Source organism: Nestor notabilis, unplaced genomic scaffold (assembly GCF_000696875.1).
Source record: "Nestor notabilis isolate BGI_N333 unplaced genomic scaffold, ASM69687v1 scaffold15359, whole genome shotgun sequence".
Lineage (NCBI taxonomy): Eukaryota > Metazoa > Chordata > Aves > Psittaciformes > Psittacidae > Nestor > Nestor notabilis.
The window spans coordinates 40,878-68,157 of record NW_009944207.1 but is presented as its reverse complement, the minus strand read 5'-3'; the positions used below and the strand labels follow the sequence as shown (position 1 = coordinate 68,157).

Here is a 27,280-nt window from a genome sequence, read left to right as displayed (position 1 = left end):
AAATCTAATCAGTATAAGTTTACATAAACTTCTTGCAATTGGGATGTGGAACAGAATTACAAGAAGAGTAAGTGAGGTAGTTAAAGAGAATTAGAGAGGGCAAGTATTAGACTGATATGTAAAGTAAAAGTTTCTTCAGGCATTTTGCAACTATGACAAGATTATTCTTGGCATTTTTGGGCCAGGCTGATGTTTAGGTTGTTACTGTGGTAGAAATTTATTTAAATATTCTTTTTAATGCAGAGGGTTTCTCTTTAAGCTATGGACCTATGGATTTTAGGATCTGTATAGATTTGTACATTTATACAGATCATGTGTATCTGTAATGGATGCATAAATAATAATAACTTAGGTGTGACAATATTGTGGTCTTTACCATTCATTTGGCTTGTTTTGACTTTTCTTTTAAGTGTGCTTTTTACACAGGTATCTTGAGATAAAATACTCTTAATTTTCTCTTAATGCAACTTTTGGGTGGCTGATGCCACTGGCAGAATAAGGCTTTGAAATACCAATTAAAGCTGACCATGCTGCGACTTTTTTTGAAGTATTTTGCATTGGCTTTCAGTAATTCTCCTGTTTTGCAGTTCTCTGCATTGGGTATTTAGCTTGCATAGCTTGTGTCTTCTGAATTAACGTTTTATAATGTAGCATGTTCTCAGGCCAGGGAACAAAAGTACCCTAAATAAGTGTTCGTTCAATTTCTGAGAATGTGAACTCTGCCGACTCCTTTGAGTGTTTAGCTAATTAATTGTGGAGATAATATTGATAGTAGATCTAACTTTAAAAATGTGAAATAGAAAAAAAAAAAAAGCTCATATCCACTCTCAGTAGTTCATCAGGACTAATGTGTAAATAAACAATTGTATTTTTATCATCAACACAAGGGAGTATGGATGTGAGCTTTGAATTTATCTGCAAGGAGGGTTAAGAATAGAATCAACAATTTGCAGTACTTTCTTTGTTCTATAGTTTATTTCTTCTCTGTGTGTTTATATACATATAAATATGAATTTGCTTTAGATTGCAGCTTCTTACGGAAAAGTGATTTGTATCTTTGAGCCAGTTAGCCTCGTGAAGCAGAACAGTGGCCATCGTAATGTAAGTGATTCATCACTTCTTAATTAATTTACTTAGTTCTGAAGCCTGAAGAAAACTTATTTTTCTGGTTTGCTTTAAAATTGAAGTTTTATTTGATGTCTTTTAATGCTACAATAAAATTGAAAGGTAAGGTGGTCCTTGGAAAGTAGAAATGGTAGAAGGAAGACAGAGACATGTTATTTGAAATGCTTTTTAAAGAAATAGATTTTGCTATAATGCTTCATATTACTGATTTATCTAACCCTATAATTCATAACTGAAATATTCCAGAACCCGAAAAGATGGGCACTTTTTGAACCATCCTGGGTAGCTTGATGTCTTTTACAATTCTTATTTTGACTTCGGTTTATGAAACTGCATGATCTTGGTCAAATCTGTAACAGGTTCAGAAAGTCTGGCTTTTTTAGAATATCTGACCAAATGCTTGCTTATACTTCAGTGTTATAATAGTCAATGAGAACAATGTTTTTTCTCTTGATCTATGGCTTAATTTTGGTGACAGTGATTTAGTGAATTAGTGGCCAGAATACTGATTTCCGGCTAATAGTTTGATTTAAAGCAAATTATTTAACCATGGTGCTTACACGGAGAGGATTAGAAGTGTTGGAGTCACAGTTTGGTGATATGCGAACTTTGATGATAGTTGACCCCTTCAGACGTTTGGTTTCTCCATTTGTATTAATAAATTGTGTATAGAGCCTTGTAGTGGATTCTCTTCTCTGTACTAGCCAGTCACAGCTCAGTCATATGATTCCTTGTGTACCTGTAAACGAATGGTATTTTGTATATTAATTAAATAACTGGTATTAAATATATGTTATAATTTATACCACTGGAAAGCAGTGGAATAAAATAATGGTTAAATGTGACAACCTATGCTCATATGAAATTTTCAGAAGTACTCTTCTCTCTTTTTATCGTTGGAGCTACTGAATCCATGCTGAATGGTCTCTACTGGTTAACAGTACACTTAACTTTGAACTTCAATGTTTGTGTAGTAACTGTAGGCAGTAGGGGAAGCACTCTCCACCCATTATTTGCTTTTAAATGTTTATATTTGAAAAAGTATTTTGTTACTTCATTCTCACAATTAACCTGTTGGAAATTACTGCAATAATTTCCAATATATTTACATTGTTGTAAGATTTTCTCTGTCTTCCATTTACTAGGATGTTCAGGATCTTATCTGGAGGTAGTTATTACTGTTTTCTACCAAACTTCTGAAAGATTTAGTTGTTGTATTTTAACTTTCACATCTCTTGGTTTGATATTTTTGGAGTGGGGGATGATTACTTGAGAAATGTCTGTCTTTGTGAGTTAAGAAAAAAACATTTTGGCTCTTAATATTATTTCCAGTAATGATTTTAGTTTCTCTTAAAATTCAAGGCATCAAAACTTTGCATTCTATTATGAAAATAGACCAGATAAATATTTTGTGAATTTAATCCTCAACTTCTTCCAGTGAATGAAGTAATGATGCAAAATCTGAAAATAGTAGGCTCTCCTGTTGTATGTTAAAAAAGAAGGGGGGAGGGAAGTATCATATATGTTATCTTGACCTTATTGAAATCCTTTAATTCAACAATACTGCTGGTATCAAACACCAAGTGTATTTAGTCTATTTAATTTTTGATACTTTCTCCCCTCCCCCCCATACCCAAAAAATAAAACCAGATTTCCGTTTTAAAAAATTTCAGGTTCTGATGATGATTTTATGAACTGATTTTTTTTTTAAGCTATGTTTTAAAATAAGAAGTTAGAAACTTCTATTTATATAGTCAGATTAATGGAAAACTGCTTCGTTTAAAAATCAGAATGAATCAATTTTTATTAGATAATCAGTAATTTATTTTAAACACATCCTTCATAAAAATTGGAGGATGCAGTGGAGATGTACTCTTACTATTATAAAAAGGGAAGGGAAGGAAGAGTTTTCATATTAATGTTTATGAACGCTTAACATTTCAGACGTTACATTATCAGTGGCAGAAGAATGCTCAAATCTTACTGGAAGCCATAGCACATAATCTAACATGGGATCCCACAGGTGAGAATTTCAGTTAAAGAAACACCTATCAACTTGATATAGTAATTAATTTTTTATTTAAATTTCACTGTCCTTTGAGTACAAAGAAAAGATTGGTGTTCTCTATCATGCTAAGACAAAACAAAAAAATGAAGTGGAATCTACCTCTTCTTTCTTGTTATAGGAGAGTCAAAATATTAGGTGCATCCATTTGGTCTTAATTGATTATCCTAATCTCATCAGTATCTAATATTTAAAACCATGGCTTAAGTAGCATGTGAAAGAGGTTTTTTTTTTTTGTGAAAGAGTGATGCCTATAGTAGTTCTAGGTGTTTCTTGTAGAGAATAACTACTCTGAAAAATTACTGAATTTGCACATTTTGAGCTGTAGATGCTCAAATCAAAATGTCTTAAATGAGAATATCTGCTTGCAAGATTGAACTGCTCTGTGGTGATTAGAGGAATGTGTAAAAGGCACACTGCTATTACAGTAACTTTACTATACAAAAGGTGTTAATATCTAGTGTGTTTTGTTCTGCAGTTTCAGCTTTGCAAAACTGCTTGTTTTTCTCTTCCTTTACAGAAGTCTGTATTTTGCTACTTATCTTGTAGTTACGTTGTTACAAACATTTCTTTTAGGCACTCGCCTTTTGACTGGTTCCAGTTGTCTTCAGCTGTGGTCCAGCATCCCTTTGGAAAACCGTTCTGACAATGACAATACTGAAAGAACAGATGTTGGACATGGCGAATGGCAGTGTATCTGGCAGTGCAAGTAAGCAAATTCTTTAAAGACAAGTAATTCCTTTTTTCTTGCTGATTTGTACCTTTCAGATTAAATATTTAATGTAGTTTGGTTGAATTCCATTGTATACTCTTACTTAATAAATATTATTGATACACGATAAACTTGAATCGTATTGCCCTTGAATACATAACATTTCTTTCCTCCTACAAGATCAGTTGTAATTGGTTTTGGGGTAGTTTGTGTCTTTAGGCAGTTCTTCAATTACAATGAAACACTACTAAAATACTGAGGGAAGGCTGCTGTTGTCCCAGTAGGCTTCGTTGCTTGTATGAGAAGTAAGGTGAAAACTGTATATTTCGAAATTATTATGCTTGCAGGACTGATTAAAAGAAACTTACTTCTATGTCCAGTGTACTTCACCTTTCTTTCTCATACATCTTCCCCCTTACATACATCCTTTACTTTTTCTGTGTTTATTCTGGGTATTTGGAACTGTCACGCAAAGATGGATGCATTTTGCTTTACTGCATCTTTGAATGCTCTTTTTGTATACATGTTGATTTTAATCTTTGTGTCTGTGTGTCGGTACATTCAGAAGAGTTTTAATTTACTACTTCTGTTTATAAGAATTTAAATTGCCATCCTTCCTGCTATAGGAAGACTTTCCTAACACAACATGTGCACTGTTCACTTTGGATCACTATACCATATGGCAGGCTCCTGAAAGAAGACTCCTGATGTGGCTGCCTGGAGGGACCCTTACGTGAAATTATTCTTTATGAAGCACTTGGAATTGGTCAGGCAGTTCTCTGGATGTACCAAAAAAAGAAAAAGGAAAAAAAAAAAAAAAAGGCAAAACAAGAAAAAACCAAAAAAACTGAAACACTTTCGTAAATCCTTCGGTCCTTGCTTTTTCTGTGTACACTAACATTTACCAGGGATGTGTTTAAAATCACAAGATTATCCAAATAACAACTGAAAAATTCTCTTTTGAATACAATGAACTTTCTAAATAAAAGAAGTTGAAGACTTACTCAATTTATTGAGTCACCTTTGGACCGTCGTCTCTCAGCCTAATAAGAGGAGGAGTCAGCCTGTACCTAGGATGTGATGGGAACCTGGGACTGTGGTAGCAGTAGTCAAGATCATACAGATACTGGTTTTCCTCTGTCCCTTCAATAATATATTTTGCATCTGTATCATAAACCTTAAAAAAGTCTTCATAGGTCTCCACCTGTTTCCTTCTTTTGAACTCTTTTGTGGAGGAAAGAGAACTGAGTGTTTTATACTTTGAATTAGTAGTTCCTGTAATGGGTCAACAGCACTTGACTTGTCAGTTTATGTGTGTATGTCTTCTGGCACTTGTGGTTCAGTTAGATTTAGAATGGGTTTTTCTCGAGGAAAAGTTTCCAAGATAGTGATTTTGCAGTACTACCCTTTACCAGAATAATTTGTAATGTCCAAAGGAGGCATTCCCAAATGTCTTCGTATGAGCTCTACTAGGAGGATATTGTTAAAATGTAGCTGGAAATTTACTTTGCTTGTGGCACAGCTTTTGTAATTGTCTTCCTGTTGTTACAGCACACACTAGAGCACACACATGCTTTTTAATGACCTAATGGCTAACTTAATTATTCCTGAAAGTTAAGCCTTACATGATATACATGTTTAATGAATTCAGGATGAAAATGTACACTGCATTTTTGCTGCGCAATTAAATTCTTGTAAGTTCTTGTTGCCATTAATGAGCTTGTCAGTTAAGCAGTAGCTCAGTGCTTCAAAGCCTGTAAAAGAATATAATTTGTTGTACTTCCAAGGAAAGTAAATCACAGCGAAAATGAGCCACACAGTTGAGATTATTTTGATGTGTCATCTTTTATCAGTGTTACCATTTGTGTAAAAATTACTTTCATATCCTTCTAACTACATTATTATTTCTACACCTTTTTGTTTTCTTAAGTTAGAACTGTGGGAAATATGAGAAACTGAGGTGTTTTTCAAGTAAGTTGGAGGATAATACAGGACAACAGAAATCACTTTGAAATCCAAATGATTGTGAAATGGAAGTAGAGAGCCTTTCTGCACACAGTGTAATCTGTTAGCAGCCGGTTTTCTCTTATGATGTTTTGGAATATTGGATTCGGAATATTCCATTCCAAATTAGATTGGATGTGTTTGAAATATTGTGGCATACTTAGCTACAGCTTTTTTGTTTTCTCTTTTTTCCGGTGTGCCCGCAACCATATGTTGTACACAGGTTTACCTCGTAGTCCTTCTGGAATTTGTTAATGGACACTTGCATGTAAGAATTAAAACACTTTCATGAGTTCAAGGGGAAAAAACTGTTTGGAGTTCTGAAAAAGTTGTTAAAACTTATTTTCTATTTTTAACTGTCTTTATTTCATTATTTCATAGAACTGCTTCTCAAGTTTGTTTAATGAAATTCTCACCAGATGGGGAGTTTTTTGCTACTGCTGGAAAGGTAAGTGCTTTCTTGTAATTTTGTACTAATTCAGGTAAGGTATTAAAGCAAACAATGTAAAAACACTTATTTTTCTAACTAAGAAAAAACTCCCAACTTTTTAATGAATTTATTCCCCTCCCTCCCCCACCCCCACCCCCCAGTATTTCCAGTAATCCCTCCATGCATGTTTACATTTTAGTAAATAAGAATCTGGGAGAAAGGTAGTTCAGGGGAAACAAGACCCAGTAAATATTCACTACTGATTAAAAATGGCTATTTTGAAGTAGTCATACCAAATTATACGACGTCAGAAAGGGAAGAGTTTTGTGAACGGGGGAGATCTGTGGATGATCTCACTGCTGGATATCTTTCTAATGAGGAACTATATTTGGTATTTCACTGTTATGACACCATTAATCAAAATATGTGTAAATATATCTGTATGCCCCTCCATAGGTATATTTGTGGCCAATGTTGCGGATTAGTTTTATTAAAAGAAAAAGGTGTTTTGTCATTGTTGGTGATATATACTATGTATTTTACGTGGGTGGTGGGTTTTTTTTTTGTTGTTTGTTTTTTTTATGGGTACAAGTTGATATTTATTTTAAAAGTCAAGTTTTAAAGGATTTTAATGTTATAATATGATTAAATAATGGAAAAATTAATCTACAAATAGCTTCTATGGGCTAATACACTTGCAGAGTTTTTGACTGGAATGTCTTGTGTTCCATTTTGTTTTCTTACACCATAAACTCATGTAAAGCACAATTACTATCTACGTAGGAATAAATAGGAAGAATTACTAAGTAGGAAGTTAATGATGGATTTTTTACCCTAAATGAGTAAGTTGATTACATGCCTACAGAATCTTTAAAATGCATCTTTGTTTCTGTTTAATTTTTTATAAAAGAAGATGCTGCTCAGCAAGACAACCCTTCTTTCCCCCTAGTAGGGTCATGTTAAACATACCCAGGTTAATAAAGTATTTCAATACCATTCATATTTAATAGTGAATCTAGATTAATTTATCTAGTCCTTAAACACGTAAGGATAAGGACACTAGAAATGGGATTTTTTCAACTTATGTACATGCATGTTTACAAAAAGCAGTCTGAGTAGTACTGAGCTTCATTTTTGAGATGTCATCTTTGACCTTTGTATTCCTAACACTTGAATTTGTATGTGTAGGTTTTGGTGTTTTCCTGTCAAAGTACCATTAGTTGTATTAACATTGGAATACCAGTCAGGCCAGAACAGCTTGCATTTTTGTGGTTAAAACTGGTAGCTTATCAGAAGGAGCAAAATAAAATGCAAGTTAGTAATGGCAAGAAAGATTAGAATTAAACTCTGCTACCGTATTTTGTTTAAGATCAAGTTTGAATTTCTATTTAATGAATTGACTTTTTGTCATTGGAAAACTAGTTTATGTAGAAGAAAAACAAAAACACAGGAGACATACCCAGAAATACCTGAAGTGCATCATATTCTTATGCAAGGTAGTCTTATTTACTGTCTTTTTCTTTTCTAGGATGATTGTCTTGTGAAAGTATGGTACAATACAGACAGCTGGCGATCAGCTGTAACACCACCTGGTGCAAGCCCAGAAAAACAAGCAAAAGAAGTTGATTTTTCATTTGTTTATTTGGCTCATCCTCGATCAGTAAATGCATTTTCATGGAGGAAGACAAGTAAATTCATGCCACGGTCAGTAGTTCTAAGAACCTGAGGTTTGTAAATTGCCCAAGGAAACCCATACTCTACAGCCTTCCGGTACCTAAAGGGGGCCTACAAGAAATCCGTAGAGGGACTTTGTACAAGGGCATGTAGTGATAACACCGGGAGGAATGGCTTTAAACTGAAAGAAGGTAGATTTTGATTAAGTATTAGGAAGAAGTTCTTTACTGTGAAGGTGGTGAGACACTGGCACAGGTTGCCCAGAGAAGCTGTGGGTGTCCCACCTGTGGCAGCGTTCAGGACCAGGTTGGACAGAGCTCTGAGCAGCCTGGTCTAGTGCAAGATGTCTCTCCCTGCCTGTGGCAGGGGTGTTGGAACTAAATTATCTTTAAGGTCCCTTCCAATCCAGACCATGCTGTGATTCTGTGTACAGTCAACGGTCACACAAGTTGTATGGCTTATTTCAGTTAATAATTGAGTTTGCATAGATTGTAGGTTGCTTGTGTGTGTTTGTATAATTTTGCACACTGAAGTTCTTGAGAACATGGTAAGCATTTTCTTACTTGGGAAGGAACTAGAAAGATGGAGATGGAGACTGGTTTAGTGTTTGGAGTAAATATAAAACCGACTCTTGCAGGATTATCTCTTTGCATCTTTTTCATTGTACTTAGATGACTATTCACACATTTGATCCCAGATTGTTCATGTCTTTCTCTCCTAGTGGAATCAGAACAATTCAGAAGTCCTGTTACTTTACATCATCTTTCTCAAACATTCAGATATTTCTGTGCTTTTTTATTTATTTCTCTACGTAGTACAAAACCAGTCCTTGGTCAGAAACAGTATCTGGAAATTGAATTAAAGTGATCATTTGGAATGGATATTTTTGGTTTGATTCCACCCCTCCTCCTCACGATGATTCCTAAATGACCTATCCCTAGTTTTCACCAGTAATTGTAATCTCAAACTGAAGCTGCATTAGCAATTTTGTACCCTGCAACCATCCTTCTGCTGTATTCTTCCGAATAGTAGTAATTTGAATTCCATATACCTTTGGGAGTTTGACCAAATGGAGAAAAGTTTGTAATTTTAAATTGGCTGTTGCATATCTGGTATTACCTTGGTTTCTCCATTTTGGATGTATAATTTTCTAAATTCTATGTAGCCATAAGATCTGGGGAATTGAGAACAGGAATCCAGAGTATGATTAGCTTTTAATGTAAAGAGCTTTAAAAAGAACAGCATACATTCTGCTGTTCCAGCTATGATTAATTCTGTGAATTGAAATCCATGTTTTGGTGTTGCACAGTTGTGTAATGAAGTTTGAGGTAATTTATATTCAGATACTTGAATAGATATGAAAACCTCTCATACATAATTTGTTTCCTGAAGAATGTACTGTTGAGTTTTTCTTTTATTAATATCTTTAAGTTACTTGATGCAATTCTGAAAGTTGGTAATGGAAAACTGTTTGGAACTGTTTCTTTATTTTGATGCTATGTGATAGTAAGCAGCTTTTTCACACCTTAAATTTTCTTTCATTAGTGGTGCTGTCTGCAATGTTCTTCTGACTTGCTGTAAGGATAATGTTTGTCGTATCTGGGCAGAGACTTTGTTACCCAATGACAGTCTGTTGTATAGTGGAGGATACAACGATCGGAGTGAAGCAGCAAACTTCACAAATAACTTCAAGAGAAATACTTCAAGTAAGGAAAAAGTGCAAAATGTCTTAGAGGTAAGAAGTGAAATTGAACAATGAGAATACATACGTGTACACACGTACAATTTTAGCCAGGATTGTAATTAGTAACTCACATGGAGCATAAGCTGAAATCCTTTATACCATAGATGTGCATAGTATGTTATCAAGCAGTGAATTTAATTGAAATCTTCCTTAGGAAGGTTATGCTGACAGCCATCCTGCTGAGCTTTCAGACAGGAAGACACACTGCTCTTATGTCCCTACTGCCCATTTTACCCTGGTAACTGAAACAAAGTGCTTTGCAGTGTCTAGTTCAAAGAGCTAGGAACAGTCTGGAGCACATGCTGTGGGTTATGTGAAACCGACTAATGACGTGTGTTAGGGTCTCATTTGCTACCTCAGAGAACATCCCACAATTTCAGTCTTCTGCAGCTGAAAGAACAGTGATAAGATGGAGGAAAGACAGCCTCTGTTGCCGTGCTGCTGTAGTCCTCAAGTAGAGCAGACTGCTCAGAAGCTGTACCTCAAGTAGAGCAGACTGCTCACAAGCTGTACCTAAGGCAAATGATCTTTACCAGTTAATGTTTTCTAACCAATGGGAAGGAAAGGGAAACATTAGTGGTCTCCTACAAAGCTGTGTAGAGAGGACGTGAACATTGTGCTTTTATCTTAATGCAGTGATGTATTTAGCATGCTCATGGTGCTTTCTTAGCATATGTGGTATAGACTAAAAAATATGACAGGTTGAAAGGCACAGTGCAGCAAACAAAAATATTCAAAGAGGGGAGGGGAAAGGAAGTTGGAGACAGGTCTGTGTTCCTGTTGAAAATAAGAGATCAGAACTAATAATTACAGAAAAATGAGAAAAAACTTTTTCACATGAGCATGCTGTGGTAAGATGCAAATGATAGCAAGTGAAAAGGAATGCCAAGAGTGTAGTACATCTCTAATACAAATTGTGTACCTTTTGTTGCCTGTATAGATAACTGCAGCAGGACTGGGCAGTATGTGGAGAGAGACTTTTTAGTACTGGCATAATCAATCTTAAAAATGGAATATTATTTTTTCTTTGGAAACATGTATTTGCATAAAGGGAGGAAGATCTTAAAACTCATTGGGCCCTTATGATGGGAGTGGGAATATAGATCTAATTGGATTCAAAGTACTGTTACAGGTTTTTTAGTCTTTGAAGAGAGATTCTTTAGATTTGCTGCTTTCTTTGTTCAGAATCTTAATTAAGCATGATATGCTTAAATAAGCATGTTTATGGAACACAATAGTATTTTCTGTTTAAGTATAAAAACTGTATGAACATTGTTTGCTCACTGAAATAATGAAGCAGTTACTATGTCAAGGTACTGTATAGACCTTCATAAATGTATCTGAAGGCACTGGTACTTCTACTGTAGGCACAGCCTGAAAAGTGTGATTTTTGCTAGAAACTGTTGATGCTTTGAAGTTGCTTTTAAAATTAAAAAAATCATTCATTACTACCTAGAAAACTACTTACAGCTGAAATCTGCTTTTTCTTTTCGAAAGGAATTTAAAATGACACCTTATTCTTCATGCAGTTAAACCTGAGGCACTTCCGACGAGGAAGGAGGAGGACAGGTGCTGTTGTAGCACATACTGGATATGCTCCACATCAGCGAGATGCCCACGAAGTTCACAGGAACATCCTTCCTCATGCAAATGCACTTTGTCATTTCCATATTGCTGCCAGTATCAATCCAGCCACAGGTAAGCAGTGTGGTAAATCCTTGTTAAAGGGTGAGCTACAATTTCTACTAGGTCTATGTTGTCTGTGTAAGCTCAACAGTCTCAGATGTAAGCTCAACAGGCTCAAATGCACTTTGTCATTTCCATATTGCTGCCAGTATCAATCCAGCCACAGGTAAGCAGTGTGGTAAATCCTTGTTAAAGGGTGAGCTACAATTTCTACTAGGTCTATGTTGTCTGTGTAAGCTCAACAGGCTCAGATGTATTTGTACTGTATTTACAAGATCATGCAAAATTACTAGCATGTTAGTTTAATTTAATGCATGAAAGGACCTTTTACAGTAATGAAGTGATTTGAATGAATTTCCTCTACAGTAATCCTGTCTCTCATTTTTTCTCATCTTTAAACTGAGATTCACGGTGGTCTGAGATGCAGAAAGCTAAGTATCTGTAACTGGAGTTACAAACTTACTAGGAATTGTGTGTCATAGTAGGAGCACACTGATAAATCAAAAAATGTCCATGTTTCTTAAAATGAACACCTGACCCAAAGAGTTTTAAGTAACCTTACATGCCAGTACTTCTGTTCTGTATTTGAGCCAAGCAAAACATGCCTTCATCTTGTGTTCCATAAACTTTAATATTCTCTTGCACTCAAGGAATAGGTTGATAGGCATTAAGGAATATCCCTCTAGTCACTAATATTTCTGTCTCCATAATCGTTTGGGTATGCTGAAAGTGAAGTGCATGTCTGCTTATTGAAAAACTGAACAGAATGCAATATTGAATGGCCTTTTATTAAGATTTTACTGTTGTGATGTGATTTCCTGTGTCTAGACTTAATGAACAAATACGATGTAACCATTTTCTTAAACTAACTAAACTCTGTCTTACAGTATTTTTAAATTACTTTTTTGTTCCTACTCACCCTTGTTGGAAAGACCAATTTTGACCAAAAGGCATTCATGATTGGTTCACATTTGTAACTGTATAGCTTTTGGTATGATTAAAAAGAACTATTGGTTTCCATTACCGTTTCTGGGCTAAGCAAGCTGTAAACGCTTTCTCCTATGAGAGTAGAGATACTCTTCACCTTTCTTAGTATTGGTTCATGTTTCTGTTAACAGATGTGACTAGAGTCACACCTAGCCTTTGAGAGGAAACTTGTGCTGTCCCATCTATTATGTTTTTACATAATAGCTAAATAAACTTCAGTTTTGCTTTTAATAGTCTTTGCAATATAAATGCCCAACAGCAAACTCACAGACATTTTGGAAAAGAATGGTAAAAGTTTTTTCACACTTATCAACACTTGTCTTCAGCCTTTTAATCTTGTATTCCTTCTATGTTACCTGTATTAATATTATCTATCGTGATGCTTGGTCTTTAACTCTAGATAGGAGGATAAAAGGTTGGTTTTTAATGCATAACCTCTGTTGTAAGTAACTTTGATATTTTAAATCTTAATTTGAAGAAATATCTGTTTTCCCTTACAGTCAAGTCCTTAAGTACCTCAGTCTAACCAGATTCTCTAAGCAGTCCTTTTAGTTTGCCCTTTTGAAATTAAATTTTATCTGAAAACCTGATTGTATTTTATTTAATTTAAACCAAATTGGTTTATGCTCTCTCACTTGAAAATTTGCCCATATTACAACAGAGTACTTGATTAAAAACTAAGGTCAAAGCAGCTTTCTGTCTCATTCACTTCACTTTTAGAAGAAGAATAATGTAATCATATATAAGAATAAATGTATAATTTTTATTTGGTTTTTGTTCTCTTTCTCATTTTGAAACTCAGTTTCTTATAGCAACAAAACCCTTGAGACCTTCTTTTATACCAGAGTGTTACTTAAACTGCTATTCGTCTTAGGGTGGAGTTCAGTGAAAGGAATAAGCAGTGGTTGTTAGGACAAAATTATCTCTAGGCGAATCCAGACAAATCCATTGACTCCAAAGACCTTAAGTTTTCTAGGAAGAGTGTGATTTATGAAGCAAGAAGAAATGCACGAAGAATTCTGTCCAGAGTTGAGGATCAGTTAGAATTTGGTAGTTTTGGGGTAGGAGTATGGGGAAAAACAAGTTATTTTTCTTTTAGTGACCTTTAGGTGTATACGCAAAGTACATAGATTTGTAATCCAGTCTGAAAAGTCATCTTTCCAGCTCATCACCTTATTCATGTTTACTGTAGCTTCATCTTCCAAAGAGATGTCAACAGAGTTCTTCCCTTCACGTTCTGTTTTTGCCAAATGCATTATGACATTTTTGAGGCTGGTATTGACTGGCCTCTTTAGGAAGACAGACTGTATTTCTTAAATACTCTGTGTTCCTCTTGCCCCCTTTTCCTGATACATCCCCTTCCCACAACAAAATTGCTGCTAGTCCCAGTAGTCTTCTATATTTGCGTTCTCAGTTATAATTTTCTTAGGCTAGACTGGAGGGTAAATAATTCAAAGCCACTGTCCTGGGTTCGGCTACAGCAGGCATTTTTTCTCCTTCTTAGTAGCTGGTGCAGGGCTGTGGTTTTGACTTTCAGTCTGGGAAGAACGCTGATAGCACCAATGTTTTTAGTTGTTGCTCAGTAATGTTTTCTCTGACCAAGGACTTTCTCAGTCTCATGCTCTGCCAGGGAGGAGGGGAAGCCGGGAGGAAGCAGAGACAGGACACCTGACCCAAACTGGCCAAAGGGGTATTCCATACCATAGCACGTCATGCCCAGTATAGAAACTGGGGGAGAGTTACCCGGAAGGCCCAGATCGCTGCTCGGGTCGGGCTGGGTATCGGTCGGCGGGTGGTGAGCGGTTGTGTCCTCTCCCCTTGTTATTTCTCTTATTATTATTGGTAGCAGTAGTGGTTTCTAATATACCTTAGTTACTGGACTGCTCTTATCTCAACCCGTGGGAGTTACATTCCTCCAATTCTCCTCCCCATCCCTCTGGGAGTGGGGGGAGTGAGCGAGCGGCGTGGTTCCAAGTTGCTGGCTGGGCTTGAACCACGACAGCTATCACTGTCTTTGAAAAAATCCAAACAAACCAGGATTTGAGTAAAAAGTATTTTGTCTCCCAGGGCATGGAATTTTATGATTCATTAGTAAGGGCAGAAGGAAATAAGAATATGTATGACAACTTCTAGATGGGAATTAAATGCGGGTTGAGCTTTTGGCATGTTGTCGTATGGCTTATTTGTAGAAGTTGCAGTAAATCACCTAGCTGCTTTTTAGCCACATATAAGACAATGTTACTCTGCATCAGTCTGATACTTGTTTCTACACTTATGGTGTGATTATTCCTTTATTTTTCACAGCCACCTGGGATACCAACTGGCATAACAGGGCAATGTAAAATAGTAGTGGAATATGTAGGAATCAGAAATCCTGTTTTTATGTGATGGTGTGTTACACAGTCACTGTACTAGTTTTTGCTGGTGTAAGCCCTGCAGTAAGTGGTCCTTGATTACAGTGTATACCTACTGCAGCCTCTGTTGTGTACTAAACGTCATGAAATTATGGTTTTATTATTTGGTTCATACTGAGCTGTAGTAATAAAAGACAAGGTAAATTAACCTGTAAGACACTGTTAGATCATGAAAATGTAATAGTGCAGGGCCACAATGTAATCCTAATGTTCCACAGAGGGGCTCTTTGGGAGGTTTACATTTCTTGTGTTAGCAGTCATGCAACTTAATACTGAAGGAAGATGATGTAGATGAAAGGAAAGACAAGTGGCAGTACACTTAGTACATATTTTTCATGGTAGGGTTTCTGCTTAAAAATGAATTATTTAAAATTACTTTTTTGACCAAACTACTTGGTTTTCAAAAATGTCAACTTTTTTTTTTTTTTTTTTTTTTGATAGATATTCCTCTCCTCCCTTCTATAACATCTCTGAGTCTTGGTGAAAATGAAGAAAAAAGTGGACCTTTTGTTGTGCACTGGCTGAACAATAAAGAACTTCATTTTACCTTATCCATGGAAGTATTCTTGCAACAACTTAAAAAGAGTTTTGAGCATCATTCCCCTGAGACTAACACTGAGGAATCTAGTCAAATGGATGGCAGAACAGAAGAAGGTAAAAGTCTTATCGCGCACAAACTGCTTTCATTTTACGAAGCAACTTGTTTTGTAAGGATACAGATTACAGTAACATTTCTTTGTGTTTCCTTCCCTTACACTAGAAGTACCCAAGTGACTTTAAGAATCTATCTAGAAATTATTAATTCATTTATGGTTGTTCCTGAGATTTTGAGTTAATCATGCTGGAAACTGTAGTATTTACTGAGGCTGGCATTCAGGCCTTTGCAGGAAAGTATGTTATTTTAATATTAAGGAAGTAGGTACAACCTTAGAATTAACTTTTCTTTTTTTTTTTTTTTTTTTAGCATTAATATACACCTAATTTAAAAGACTTTAGTGTATAACATAATATGGTGATGACTGCTTTTGTTTTGCCTGTGCATGCAAAAATTTGCATAAAATGGGGAAAAATAGAAGTATTGAAGTGGAATATAAACTGTTTTGGTTTCTTAGTCATTGACTGAGGTCTGTTAGAGGATTTCTAGTTAAAATTTTAATTATTTAAAATTGTGCTTATGAATGGCTTGTAAAGGCCTTGAAAGATGCTTCAATGCCTCTATAACACTGCTTGCTATACTTACGCTTTTGAATATAATACTTACATATATGTCTGTGTTCTAGAAGTTAATGAAAATGGAGATGAACAAAAAGGAAACCAAGAAAAGAAGGAACTGGGTGATGAGAAAACTACTGCAAATTCAAGCTTTGTTCCTTTATCTTCTGCTGTTATTGACCATGAAATTGAAATACTACTTTCTGAATGGAGTAAAAATGCCGACATGCTCTTCAGTATACATCCTATGGATGGTTCACTGCTGGTATGGCATGTGGACTGGCTAGATGAATACCAGCCTGGCATGTTTCGCCAGGTGCAGGTACTTTATTTTTTGCATCAATATTTTTTGCATCAATTATGCATTACTGTTCAGTGAGAAGTATGACAAGAAAATAACTTACTCTTTCTCTTTTTTCTTAAAATTCCAGGTGTCATTTGTCTCAAGAATTCCTGTTGCATTTCCAACAGGTGATGCAAACTCTCTTTGCAGAAGCATAGTGATGTATGCTTGTACCAAAAATGTTGACTTAGCTATTCAACAAGGCAAACAAAAGCCTCCTGGCCTTACACGATCTTCATCTATGCTTATCTCTTCTGGACACAGTAAATCCACCAACAGTTTAAAACTAAGTATCTTCACACCTAATGTTATGATGATTTCCAAACATGCAGATGGGTCATTGAACCAGTGGCTAGTGAGTTTTGCTGAGGAATCTGCTTTTTCAACTGTACTCAGTATTTCACATAAATCCCGATACTGTGGTCACCGTTTTCATCTTAATGACTTGGCTTGCCACTCAGTATTACCACTGCTGCTTACAACCTCACATCACAATGCTCTAATTACACCAGATGTTGAGAATGCGAAACAGGCAAATGATTCTTTAAAGTCTCAGGAGTCACCAGTAAGATTTCAGAGTAGAGGCAATGCAAGTGTTACATCCCAGGATCCCAATGCAGTTTACAGTGAACTTATCCTTTGGAGAGTTGACCCTGTTGGGCCTTTGTCCTTTTCTGGTGGAGTCTCTGAACTTGCTCGGATCAATTCTCTCCATGTTTCAGCTTTTTCTAATGTTGCATGGCTGCCCACACTTATACCCAGCTACTGCCTTGGTGAGTTCCGTTTCCTGATTTATGCAGTGTTCTAGAATAAGAGTAATATAACCTTTTAATGCTATTAAATAGATAATGTAGATACACTTGAATGTATGGGAAAAAATGTTAAGCAAGGTCCTTCATTTCACAGATTTCCAAGCAGCTAATAACTTGGAAATTGTTTATTTCTGCATGAAGAATTGCTGTGGTGTTCTACCTTCTTTTATGTATTTGATATTTTAGGAGCTAATACAGTAAAGTTCTTAGATGCTGGTGTACACTTCAGAGTGTGTACACTTAGAAGCTGAGGCAGGTTTTGCTCTGGTGTGCAGATGGGATTCTCAGTTCATTTCATATACTTCAATCTGGTTGCTGAGTGTACCATTAAACTTTGTAATTCTTGGCAGTGAACAGAAATTAACAAGAGAATTTTTCTTATGCTGCATTGTTCTCTTTCATAACATAAAAATTGCCCTTTACAAAAAAAAAAAAAAGTTGGTGTTCGAATATTTGAGCACTTTTTGCATTCCTATTTTTCAGGTGCATACTGTAATTCTCCAAGTGCCTGCTTTGTGGCTAGTGATGGACAGTATTTGAGATTATATCAAGCTGTAATAGATGCCAAGAAACTTTTGTGTGAGCTCTCCAATCCAGAAATTTCTGTAAGTGAAAAGTTGTCTCAGGTTTTTGAAGGTTGGAACCTTACTCAGTAGCACTAATTTCAGACTTGTTGGTAAATGACTAAACTGGCTGCTAAGGATTTCATGGATTATGGTAGTTTATTTCTGCTTGTAAAAACAGGTATGATAAATACCTCTGAAACACTTGCAGTGTGAGGATTAATGACAGAGCAACAAACTCAGTATGCATGTCCATCCTAAGGAAAAGTTAAGATGACAAAGCAGCTGGGGGAAGGACGACTGCTGAATGCGAGTCTTTCCAGATGTTCTTGTCAGCCATTGAAATGTCTTTCAGCCGTTGAAACCAAATGTGGATCTTGATAAAATTGGAAATGTTACGTGTGTCCTTGGTAGATTGCAAACAGTGTATATTTAATGCTTTAGTCAAAATTTGTTTAGTGATGTTGCACCTAGTTAGCACACTATGCCACAAAAATGCACAAAACTGAGTTAACAAGACCACCTCCGTGGCTCTTTTTGGACAGAAATATGTTGGTGAAGTTTTTAACATCGTAAGTCAGCAATCTACGGCTCGCCCAGGATGTATCATTGAACTGGATGCTATCACAGAGCTAGTAAGATCTTTTTCTATACTCATTTTATACCATAATTGGCTTGTTTAAAGGGTATTAATAATAAAGGCTATACCTGTAACCCTCAATCAGGAAAAGATGAGGTATTTGAAAATTGATACTGACATAGTCTTGCTTTTAGTTTCATAGTACCTGTAAATGAAAAGAATGGGAGTAATCATGGTGCATTTTCTTGAGAAATCTTTCATTGATATGTACAAATTACCAAGTTAAAAGCTCCCATTTTAGACAGCTCCCATTTAGTATACTTCATGATGTTCACTCCTTGTGTATGTTTTCACTTCTCTTAGCATGGCAGGAAAACACAGTTATTCCATGTTTTTCAAGAAGACTTCATTTTAAATAACCAGGAGAAGGAAATACCTGAAAAGAAGAACTATTTGTCAGACTCTGGTAAAGAATTCTTTTTCTTAGAACACTGAAGACTAAGTACTATATTTTTTTTCATTCCACAAAGGAAAAAGGACTTGTTATTTATCTTTCAGCCTTTTAAGGTCAATACTCTACTTTGAGTTCTTTACATGCTAAAGGAGAAAATCCGGTCTAGTGAAACTCATGGGTGTTTCACTTCCTTTGAGTAATGTGCAACCAAATTTTAGATGAAATAGCTTAAGTCATGAGATACCCATCATGTGCGGTATTAAGCATTCCACTGCTGATACTTGTCTTACATGAGGGGGAAAGGATTTTAAATGTGGATCCTGTAATTGTAGGGTATGACATAGGCAAAGCTTATTGCATTCTTTCCTGGTGGATGTGCATTCTTTGCATCAGCTAAATACGCTTCTCCGGCCTTGTGTGGTATAACAAAATGCTTCAAAACACAACTATAAAATACAATCTAGGAATAGTGCATGGATTTGTAGGTCTTAGGGCAGACCTGAATTGCTCTGGAATAAATTACCAGTTTTCCTTAGTGGTGACGGTTAGTGGTAGTGTTATATGGGCATCTCCATTTTGTTTTGTTTTGTTCCAATGAAATAATGTGGAGAAAAGAGGTTGGAATAAAGTTTGTGATATCAAGTCATCTGTAACAGTGAAGGGAATGCTGAATAAAAGGAAGCAGAATTGTGCTAGTGTCAAAATGTTGCATAATATACGTGGTACACAATTTTTGTTACAAGGGCGACACCTAGTGAAGTACTACCTGAACTGTATATACATAGTAATCAATTCTGAATGATTTGGGGCAATAGTAATAATCTATGAAAGTGTAAACCCAACTCTTAGTAGATGTCAGAACCACAAATGGGATGTTGAAAAATAGGAACAAACAGAGAAGAAAACCAAGTGTTACTCTGCAGCATAAATTTGTTGTACCTTTGCATCTTGAGTATGAGATACAGAAAGGACTTAAAGAGAAATACTGAAGCTATTTGGTCTTAGAAAAGGGCCACCGTGTTCATCTGTATGCGTTCTAAATGTCTGCATGGGTTGCTGCTGTGTAAGAAATGGGGCTAAAGTGACCCTTTGAAAAACTGTAAACTCCAAGCGTATTTGCATGCATTCTAATTTGAAAGCATTTTTTAGTACTTTAAAGTTCTTAAGTTTTAAAACCTCTTCCTCTTTAAAACGTATAAGTAGTTAGCTCCTGTTATTTTTTAAAAAAGAACAAATTTACTTAAATTTTTCTGTAGTACTGTAAGCAGCCCAATGTCAAACCCACAGGGAAAATACAGCTTATTCTTGATCTTGTTTTATGTAGATGGTCACTAAACTAACTATTCCTTCTTGGTCCTAATGGGTTTACTTCCTGCTAGGGAAGGAGAACGGCTGGGTGCACCCTCCAGAAATGGGCTCCTACTGATATTACAACTCACGTCATCTTTTCTTGGGTTGAAGCTACAGTAAATAGTCAGTACCTCTTGTGCATTCCAGACAATGTAGTTGGTCTGGCTGGGTTGTGATCAATTAAGCCTATCCATTAGACCAGGCTGTGACTTTTCTAACTGTTGGAAGTGGCACTTCTTCTCTGGATATAACTTGTATACCTCTGGCCAGCTCACCAGCTGTTAGAGTTTTCAGTAACAGCTAGCTAAGAAACTTGTAAGAGATGAGTATGTAAAAAATAAAGGTGTAGAGCTGAGAGTACAGTCTGGGATTTGACTTTAAACTTCTAACAAATGTGTTGTCCTCTCTGAAAGATTCTCTGGCAATTCTATACCTAGTGGTTATTGTTTGTGATAAAATACTGAGAAAACTAATAAAACAGAATTGGATGAGTCAGACCATTGCATTTCAGTAACAGTTTGCAGTACGTTAATGTGTGATTATTTGCTAGCCAGCAAAATTTAGTTCTGCTTTCTGGTGAATAATCTCTAAGACTTTTCTGTTTTGAATTTCATCAGGAAACCAGCAGAATAGATTCTCTGAAAAATTCTACTTAATAGTAGTGGAGTATACTCAAAACCATTCATTGCTGCATATGTGGCATTTACATCTGAAGTCAATTCCTGTCTCAGTAGGTAAGCCCTGTTTCCTATGGTTTTCTTTTTTATAAAAAAAAGTCACTATCTCTTGAATATATATGCTAGTCAGCATATTCTGAATTGTATTTCAGTTTTTTTAAAATCTGCTTTTTAAAAACAGCTGCAATTGTTCAATTACAAGCTTTCATCACTACTTATTCTTTCTTGATTACTTCTTAATCTTCAGAATGCCGAAGCTTTTGAGTTCAGCCTCAGCCCAAAGCTTGTTATTTTTTGTGCATCCTAAGGGCAAATACATTTGTCTGGTTTCAATACAGCCTAACAGTTCAGACTGTTTGCTTCTCAGAAATTTTTGTTCTGCAATTTTTGATTTTACACAGAAGTTCTAGAATGGACCATAGTCCGAAGTACCTAAACATCAGAGGTCCAATCATAGCTGAGAACAGTTGTAAAGCTCCGACCTCTGCTAGTTCTCTTTCAGACTACCAAAGTATTTAAAAAATTATAAACCCCTTTGAGTAAGATATACTTTCCTAGTTTTTGTTAATATTAAATGTTTTAAGAAAACATAAATCGTGCGTTCGCTACTTACCAGTGGAATCTGTTAAAATGCACATTTCTGCATTAAAACCAAATTGGTATTTGTCTTACCGTTGCTTCAGTTATTTTAAGCATTATTGCAGTTACTTTGTAAATTGGTGAGAAGATTGAAGATCTAAATTTTCTGATCTACTTACACAATAAGGACGTTACTGATAAGGCGTTTCAACCAAGCTATCGGCAATTTTCATGCTCCAAATCTAAAAAATGTGTACTTCAACTGCTGAATTTTATTAAAAAAGTAATAAAGCATTTGTGTCATGTAATGTGAGATGCTACATTTTAAGTAATATTAACAAAACTTTTCTGAAAAATACTTTTCTCCAATTTGGAAGGTAATACTTTGAGGTCTTCATTTAATTTTCTCTGGTGGCAGGTATTCTGTGCTTCATGAGCATTAATTTCAGTGGATTACCACACATACAGCATTTTTGTCGGTAGTTTTGGTGTTGGTTTTGGTTGTAGTTTGGTTGGTTTAAGTCTGAGGGGTTAAAAGTTGTAACTTCTCAGCGGTTCTAGAATTTCAACAGTATTTAATCTGAGGTTTGCTAGCATTTCTCTTTAAATCTGACTTTTTAAAATTAACAATGCAAACTTTTTTAGATGAAAAGATAGATTCAAATACACCTGAATCAGCAACACAAACAGACGAAGTATATTCTTCACCAGATCTAGAGACGATCCAATCACCTTTCACTCAAAAGTATCAGGCCTGTAGAGCAAACCTTCAGAGCACCAGCTGGCTTACCCTGTCTTCCAAAATGGTATATAGTCAAAAGTTGAATTTGCCAGAAGGAGTAGAGATAATAAGTGTGAAGCCATCAGCAGGTTTGTAATGTTCTGTTTCTACATTTGTGTGGCATTTTTATTTTCTTAGAAATAAAATGAAGAATTCTTGCCTTTCTGACTTTGGTCTTAAAATTTTACCTAAAAGTTGTTTTTAAACTAAGTAATGGTCAGTTTGGTATTTGTTGTTGAAATTAAAATGCCTGTATGTGGCTTGCTAAAACTTGCTCCTCTGACTTTAAATCTTGATACTGGAACTAATGCTAAAATAAAGATCTTATTTAAGGTATAATTTTTATTTAATTCCAGATATTGTAATAAGTGGAATTATATAACCACAAATTTGATTTTGCAGCCACTTGTGAAATTATTTGTAGGATCAATACTTTAATTATAATGCTTCCACCAGTGGTCCAAAAGTATAAAGATATATGTATTTTATAAAGATTTTTAGATTTCTGAATAGGAAATGTTTGTTTGGGAGTGCTTATAGAGATTAATATTCAGATTTAAATCATATAATTTGACTCCTGTCTAGAGCATGAAATAGTGAAGGGTAAAGGTTTCATAGTACTTTTTTCACACTGTTTCCTTTGTGAGACCCTGCAAGCAACCTTCTTTTTGAGGAAGCAGTTATAATTTTTTTGTTTCAGAATAATAAAATAACTGAATAAAGACATCTCTACTGTTTTGCTTGTCTTTTAATATTTCCCCCAGTAAAAGTGTATTTTATTTAATTTTAGGGCATCTGAGTTCTTCTTCCATATATCCTGTTTGTCGTGCACCGTATCTGCTGGCTACGTCATGCTCTGATGGAAAAGTTCGATTCTGGAGATGCAGGGTTACTACTGAATCACTAGCTTCTTCCATGCCAGAGTGTAGTGCACAAAGTGATGTCACTTATGTATGGGAAGAATGGCCATTACTGATTGAGGATGGGCTTCTTAGTAGTAGTGCTATAAATGTTCCAGGAAGGCCAACTGAAGTTAGTTGTGCGCACACAAACAGATTAGCAGTAGCATATAAGCAGGTAACATCTAAAAATAGTAATCTTTCTCAAGATTCTGTAATGCATGTTAGTATTTTTGAATGTGAATCTACAGGGGGTTCTTCCTGGATTCTAGAACAGACTCTTCATTTAGATGAGATAGGCACCATATTAGACTCAGGTGTTAGTATTGATAATAATTTAGTGGCATATAACCGACAAGATGTTTCTCTGTCTCATGGTTCGAATATTATGCCCAGCACCAAGCACTTGGTACACTTAGACTGGATGTCTAGGGAAGATGGTTCACATATTCTAACAGTGGGAATTGGATCCAAACTTTACATGTTTGGTCAGCTGTCTGGGAGAATGCAAGAACAAAATAGTAAGGAGATTGTAGCATTCTCACATAGTGGCAGTGTGAAGGCTGCAACTCTTTCTGGGTTTGTTCCACTGCGCTGCGTTGACTTGGTTTCTTCTGTAGAGGGGTCGCCTCCTTTTCCAGTCTCCTTGTCTTGGGTGCGTGATGGCATTCTTGTAGTTGGAATGGATTGTGAAATGCATGTTTACTCCCAGTGGCAATCTCCTTCCAAGCAGGAACTAGTTAGTACAGATTCCTGCAGTGGAAGTATGCCATCTGTAACTGGCTTAATGAAACAAAGCCTGTCAGCCATCTCAAGTCTGCATCCGCCAAAGCGAACGTTGACCAGATCTATGACCAGCCTTGCACAGAAACTTAGTGGGAAAAGATCTGCCTATGATCTTTCTACAGAAATGGAAGATTCTGGTCTTTTTGAAGCAGCTCATACATTATCTCCCACTTTACCTCAGTACCATCCATACCAACTGTTGGAACTCATGGATCTTGGTAAAGTACGTAGAGCGAAAGCCATTCTCTCCCATCTGGTGAAGTGCATTGCTGGAGAAGTTGTTGCTATAAATGAATCTGAACCTAATCATGATAAGAGGCTCAGGTCTCTGACTATCAGTGCTAGTGGAAGTACTGCAAGAGATCCCAAAACATTCAGCAAAACTGAGACTACAGACTACATTGAAATAGACTCTGTTCCACCATTGCCTTTGTATGCTCTGCTTGCTGCAGATGAGGATTCATCTCATTCTTGTTCAGAGAATTCTAATAATCAAAATAAAAAAGATAAGCCTAGTGACAATTATGAAGATCTCTTTCAAAATACTGCTATAAGTACAGATGAACTAGTTACATTTGATGCAGATGAAGACAGTTCAAAAGTCATTGATCTTTCTCAATATAGCCCAACTTACTTCGGACCAGAGCATGCTCAAGTTCTTTCTCGTCACTTGCTTCATTCAAGCTTGCCAGGTCTGACTAGAATGGAGCAAATGTCATTGATGGCCTTGGCAGATACAATTGCCACTACCAGTACTGACATTGGAGAAAGCAGAGACAGAAATCAGGGTAAGCTGTCTCTTCTAAGTTAAATGTCTTAGTGTGCTTCACAACCTTTTGGGGGAGTTTTTACTATTTTGGAGTGGTTTTGTGGCTTATGAAAATATGTCATTGATTCATTACTTAGTATAATCTATATTTACTGTGCCATCACAGTATTTGCTGTTTAACTAAAGTTTCAAGACTTTGGACTTTCATACAATCAAATTTTGCACTGCTAACTTTAATGCGAGTGTTAGTAAATTAGTCCATAAATATTTCTAATTCACTTTTGAAGAGACAGCTTTCTTAATAGCCAACGTTTGTTGCACTATGTAGAGAAACAGAGAAATAAATTTATGGATTTGTTTATAAAATAACACTTTGTTTTGTGCGTTAAGAACAAATAACTTCAAAACTTTGACATTTTCTTCTTTCCCATTCTTTGAAGGGAAAATTTTTAAATTAAGCTGTTATATTTATGAATTTAAAGCGGTAATAGTCACAGAATTGTAAAGTATTTCTTCTTTTAAGACACCCAATAGCTACTTCTACTAGTTTCTCTAAAGTGCTTATAAAGATTCTTAATTCCAGGTGGAGAAACTCTTGATGAGTGTGGTTTAAAATTTGTATTGGCTGTTCGGCTTCACACATTTCTGACAACTGCACTTCCTCCTGTACATCGAGCTCAACTGCTTCACCAAGGTAACTGATGTATTTTCTTAGGTGAGGTGAATTTTAGTGACATAGATGTGCATATTGTACATATCATTGCTCTGCTGTTGACATGCCTCTGCAGAATCAGTGAGTTATTTTGTTGGGTTTTGTTCAATATGAATATATGACAAAGCAGAAAATGTCTGGTTTATTTTACATAAAGTCTTGGAACTTTGAACTTTGGAACTTTGGTCCTTCTTTACCCCCCTCCCCCCACTTCTCTAACAGTTTCTTAGTTTTAATTTTTGTTTCTATTTCCCCAGGAGAAGTATAGAACTGTTCTGTATTTCTAGTACCATGTTGTTCCAATAACACTCTGCAGAAATAATGTAGTAGAAAATAGAGTACATATTTACTTAGGTTGTTAGTACATACTTGGAAAAAAAAAAATCTGACAGTCTACCAGATTTTAAATGTCTTTTCATATGCATACTGGAATTATCCAAGGAACTATTTCAAATAGTATTCTTTTATATAGTTTTAAGTAGTTCCAACCTGATATTGCAGACATCAGAATGAGATGGATTTCATTAGGCCTAAGAAGTCTGAAGGACTGGCTGTAATTACTTCTTTAACCTTTCATTGGTTGTCATTAAAGTTGATTGCACTTCCAGTCTCGGGCATGTCACCCCTCAGCTGCATCAGAGATAGGAATTTGCCTGGACTGCCCCAACAGAGCACTGCTGAATTAGCTCTCTAATGAAATACTTTTAGTTGAGATACTTCTGCTTCTGGTGAGCTCAGAAATTGTCAGGAGTAAGAAGTAACTCCAAGGCATCTGCGGAAGTGCAGTCGAGTGTGACTCTGTGTAAAGAACCTGTCCCTCACTACAGTTTCATTTACCCTTAGCCAGCTACGCTGCTTTCTCATGGGTTTTTTTTTTCTTAGTTTTATTTTGTATCTGTAGCCTTAAAACTGTTTTCTATTGTGATCATCTGAAACTTTGCATTTTCTAATCCAAGAGTCAAAATTGTGAATCTACCTTTCAAAACTTTGAAAAGCTTAATCAGTATGTTGCACTGTGTATTATGGCTAATCTTAATGTCACCCACTATAAGTATGTTTTGAGCTTCCGCCAGTAACTCTGTTTTTTGCCAACTTCCATAGAGAGTTTACAAGTGAAAAAATGTTTTAATCTGTATAAGCTTTCTTTAATAGGTGGTATGCAGTGCTTAAAAATATTCTTAAATATCTGTTGCCTCATCTGCAATGCACTTAAGTCTAAATTAAGCACTTCAACCTTCTTTCCTTCTCCCTTTCCCACCCCTTTGACTTCATATTCTCCATTATTTTATTAGTAACTCTTCTTTTTAATGGCTTATTATGTAGGTTTATCTACTAGTCATTTTGCCTGGGCATTTCATTCAGTAGCAGAAGAGGAACTCCTGAGCATGCTTCCTGCAGTGCAGAAAGGAGATCCAGCATGGTCAGAACTCAGAGCGATGGGTATAGGATGGTGGGTTCGGAATATCCACAGCCTGCGGAAATGCATAGAAAAGGTGAACACAGCATTCTGAAACAAAATTGCCAAATGTATTTCAAGCAGTTCTCCTCTGGCATTTACCTTCTATTTGTGTGGGTTTAAATTGTTAGATATGTTCTGTGTTTTTAAATATTTTGGGCTGTATTTTGTTGTACATATAGTTTATTTATAAAAGTATGAACTTTTGTGTGTAACTGTTTTTTTAGTACTTTAGGTTTGAAATCCAGTGTGAAGTATATTATGGGTTTCTAGATATTCCATTTCAAAGGTGGCAGTGTACAGTGCTTATTGTGGATGCTCAAGGTACAGATTGAGCATATAGTTGTTTTTATAGCAAATTTGGGAAAATGTTTCTCCTTAGAACCTTGCCAGAAGTGGGGTCAACTAGGATATTGGACATCTCTCTTGCAAATCGATACATTTCTGTGGTAACAAAGCCTTCTAT

At 35.9% G+C, this 27,280-nt stretch overlaps 1 protein-coding gene across 2 annotated transcripts in view; it reads left to right on the top strand.

Moving 5' to 3' along the window:
• DMXL1 (Dmx-like 1) overlaps positions 1–27,280 on the top strand; it is a 68,564-nt gene that overhangs the window by 4,483 nt on the left and 36,801 nt on the right. For both annotated transcript variants that reach the window (XM_010022331.1, XM_010022330.1), the window contains exons 2-20: positions 1,024–1,087; positions 1,491–1,498; positions 3,070–3,148; positions 3,767–3,899; positions 6,288–6,354; positions 7,865–8,040; positions 9,556–9,745; positions 11,284–11,452; positions 15,283–15,495; positions 16,122–16,375; positions 16,485–17,169; positions 17,692–17,813; positions 18,317–18,406; positions 18,715–18,817; positions 20,773–20,889; positions 22,057–22,281; positions 22,983–24,665; positions 25,230–25,340; positions 26,682–26,851. In XM_010022331.1, the coding sequence (XP_010020633.1) occupies positions 6,310–6,354; positions 7,865–8,040; positions 9,556–9,745; positions 11,284–11,452; positions 15,283–15,495; positions 16,122–16,375; positions 16,485–17,169; positions 17,692–17,813; positions 18,317–18,406; positions 18,715–18,817; positions 20,773–20,889; positions 22,057–22,281; positions 22,983–24,665; positions 25,230–25,340; positions 26,682–26,851 (4,353 nt within the window). In that variant the 5' untranslated portion in view covers positions 1,024–1,087; positions 1,491–1,498; positions 3,070–3,148; positions 3,767–3,899; positions 6,288–6,309. The remainder of the gene's footprint in view (positions 1–1,023; positions 1,088–1,490; positions 1,499–3,069; positions 3,149–3,766; positions 3,900–6,287; positions 6,355–7,864; positions 8,041–9,555; positions 9,746–11,283; positions 11,453–15,282; positions 15,496–16,121; positions 16,376–16,484; positions 17,170–17,691; positions 17,814–18,316; positions 18,407–18,714; positions 18,818–20,772; positions 20,890–22,056; positions 22,282–22,982; positions 24,666–25,229; positions 25,341–26,681; positions 26,852–27,280) is intronic.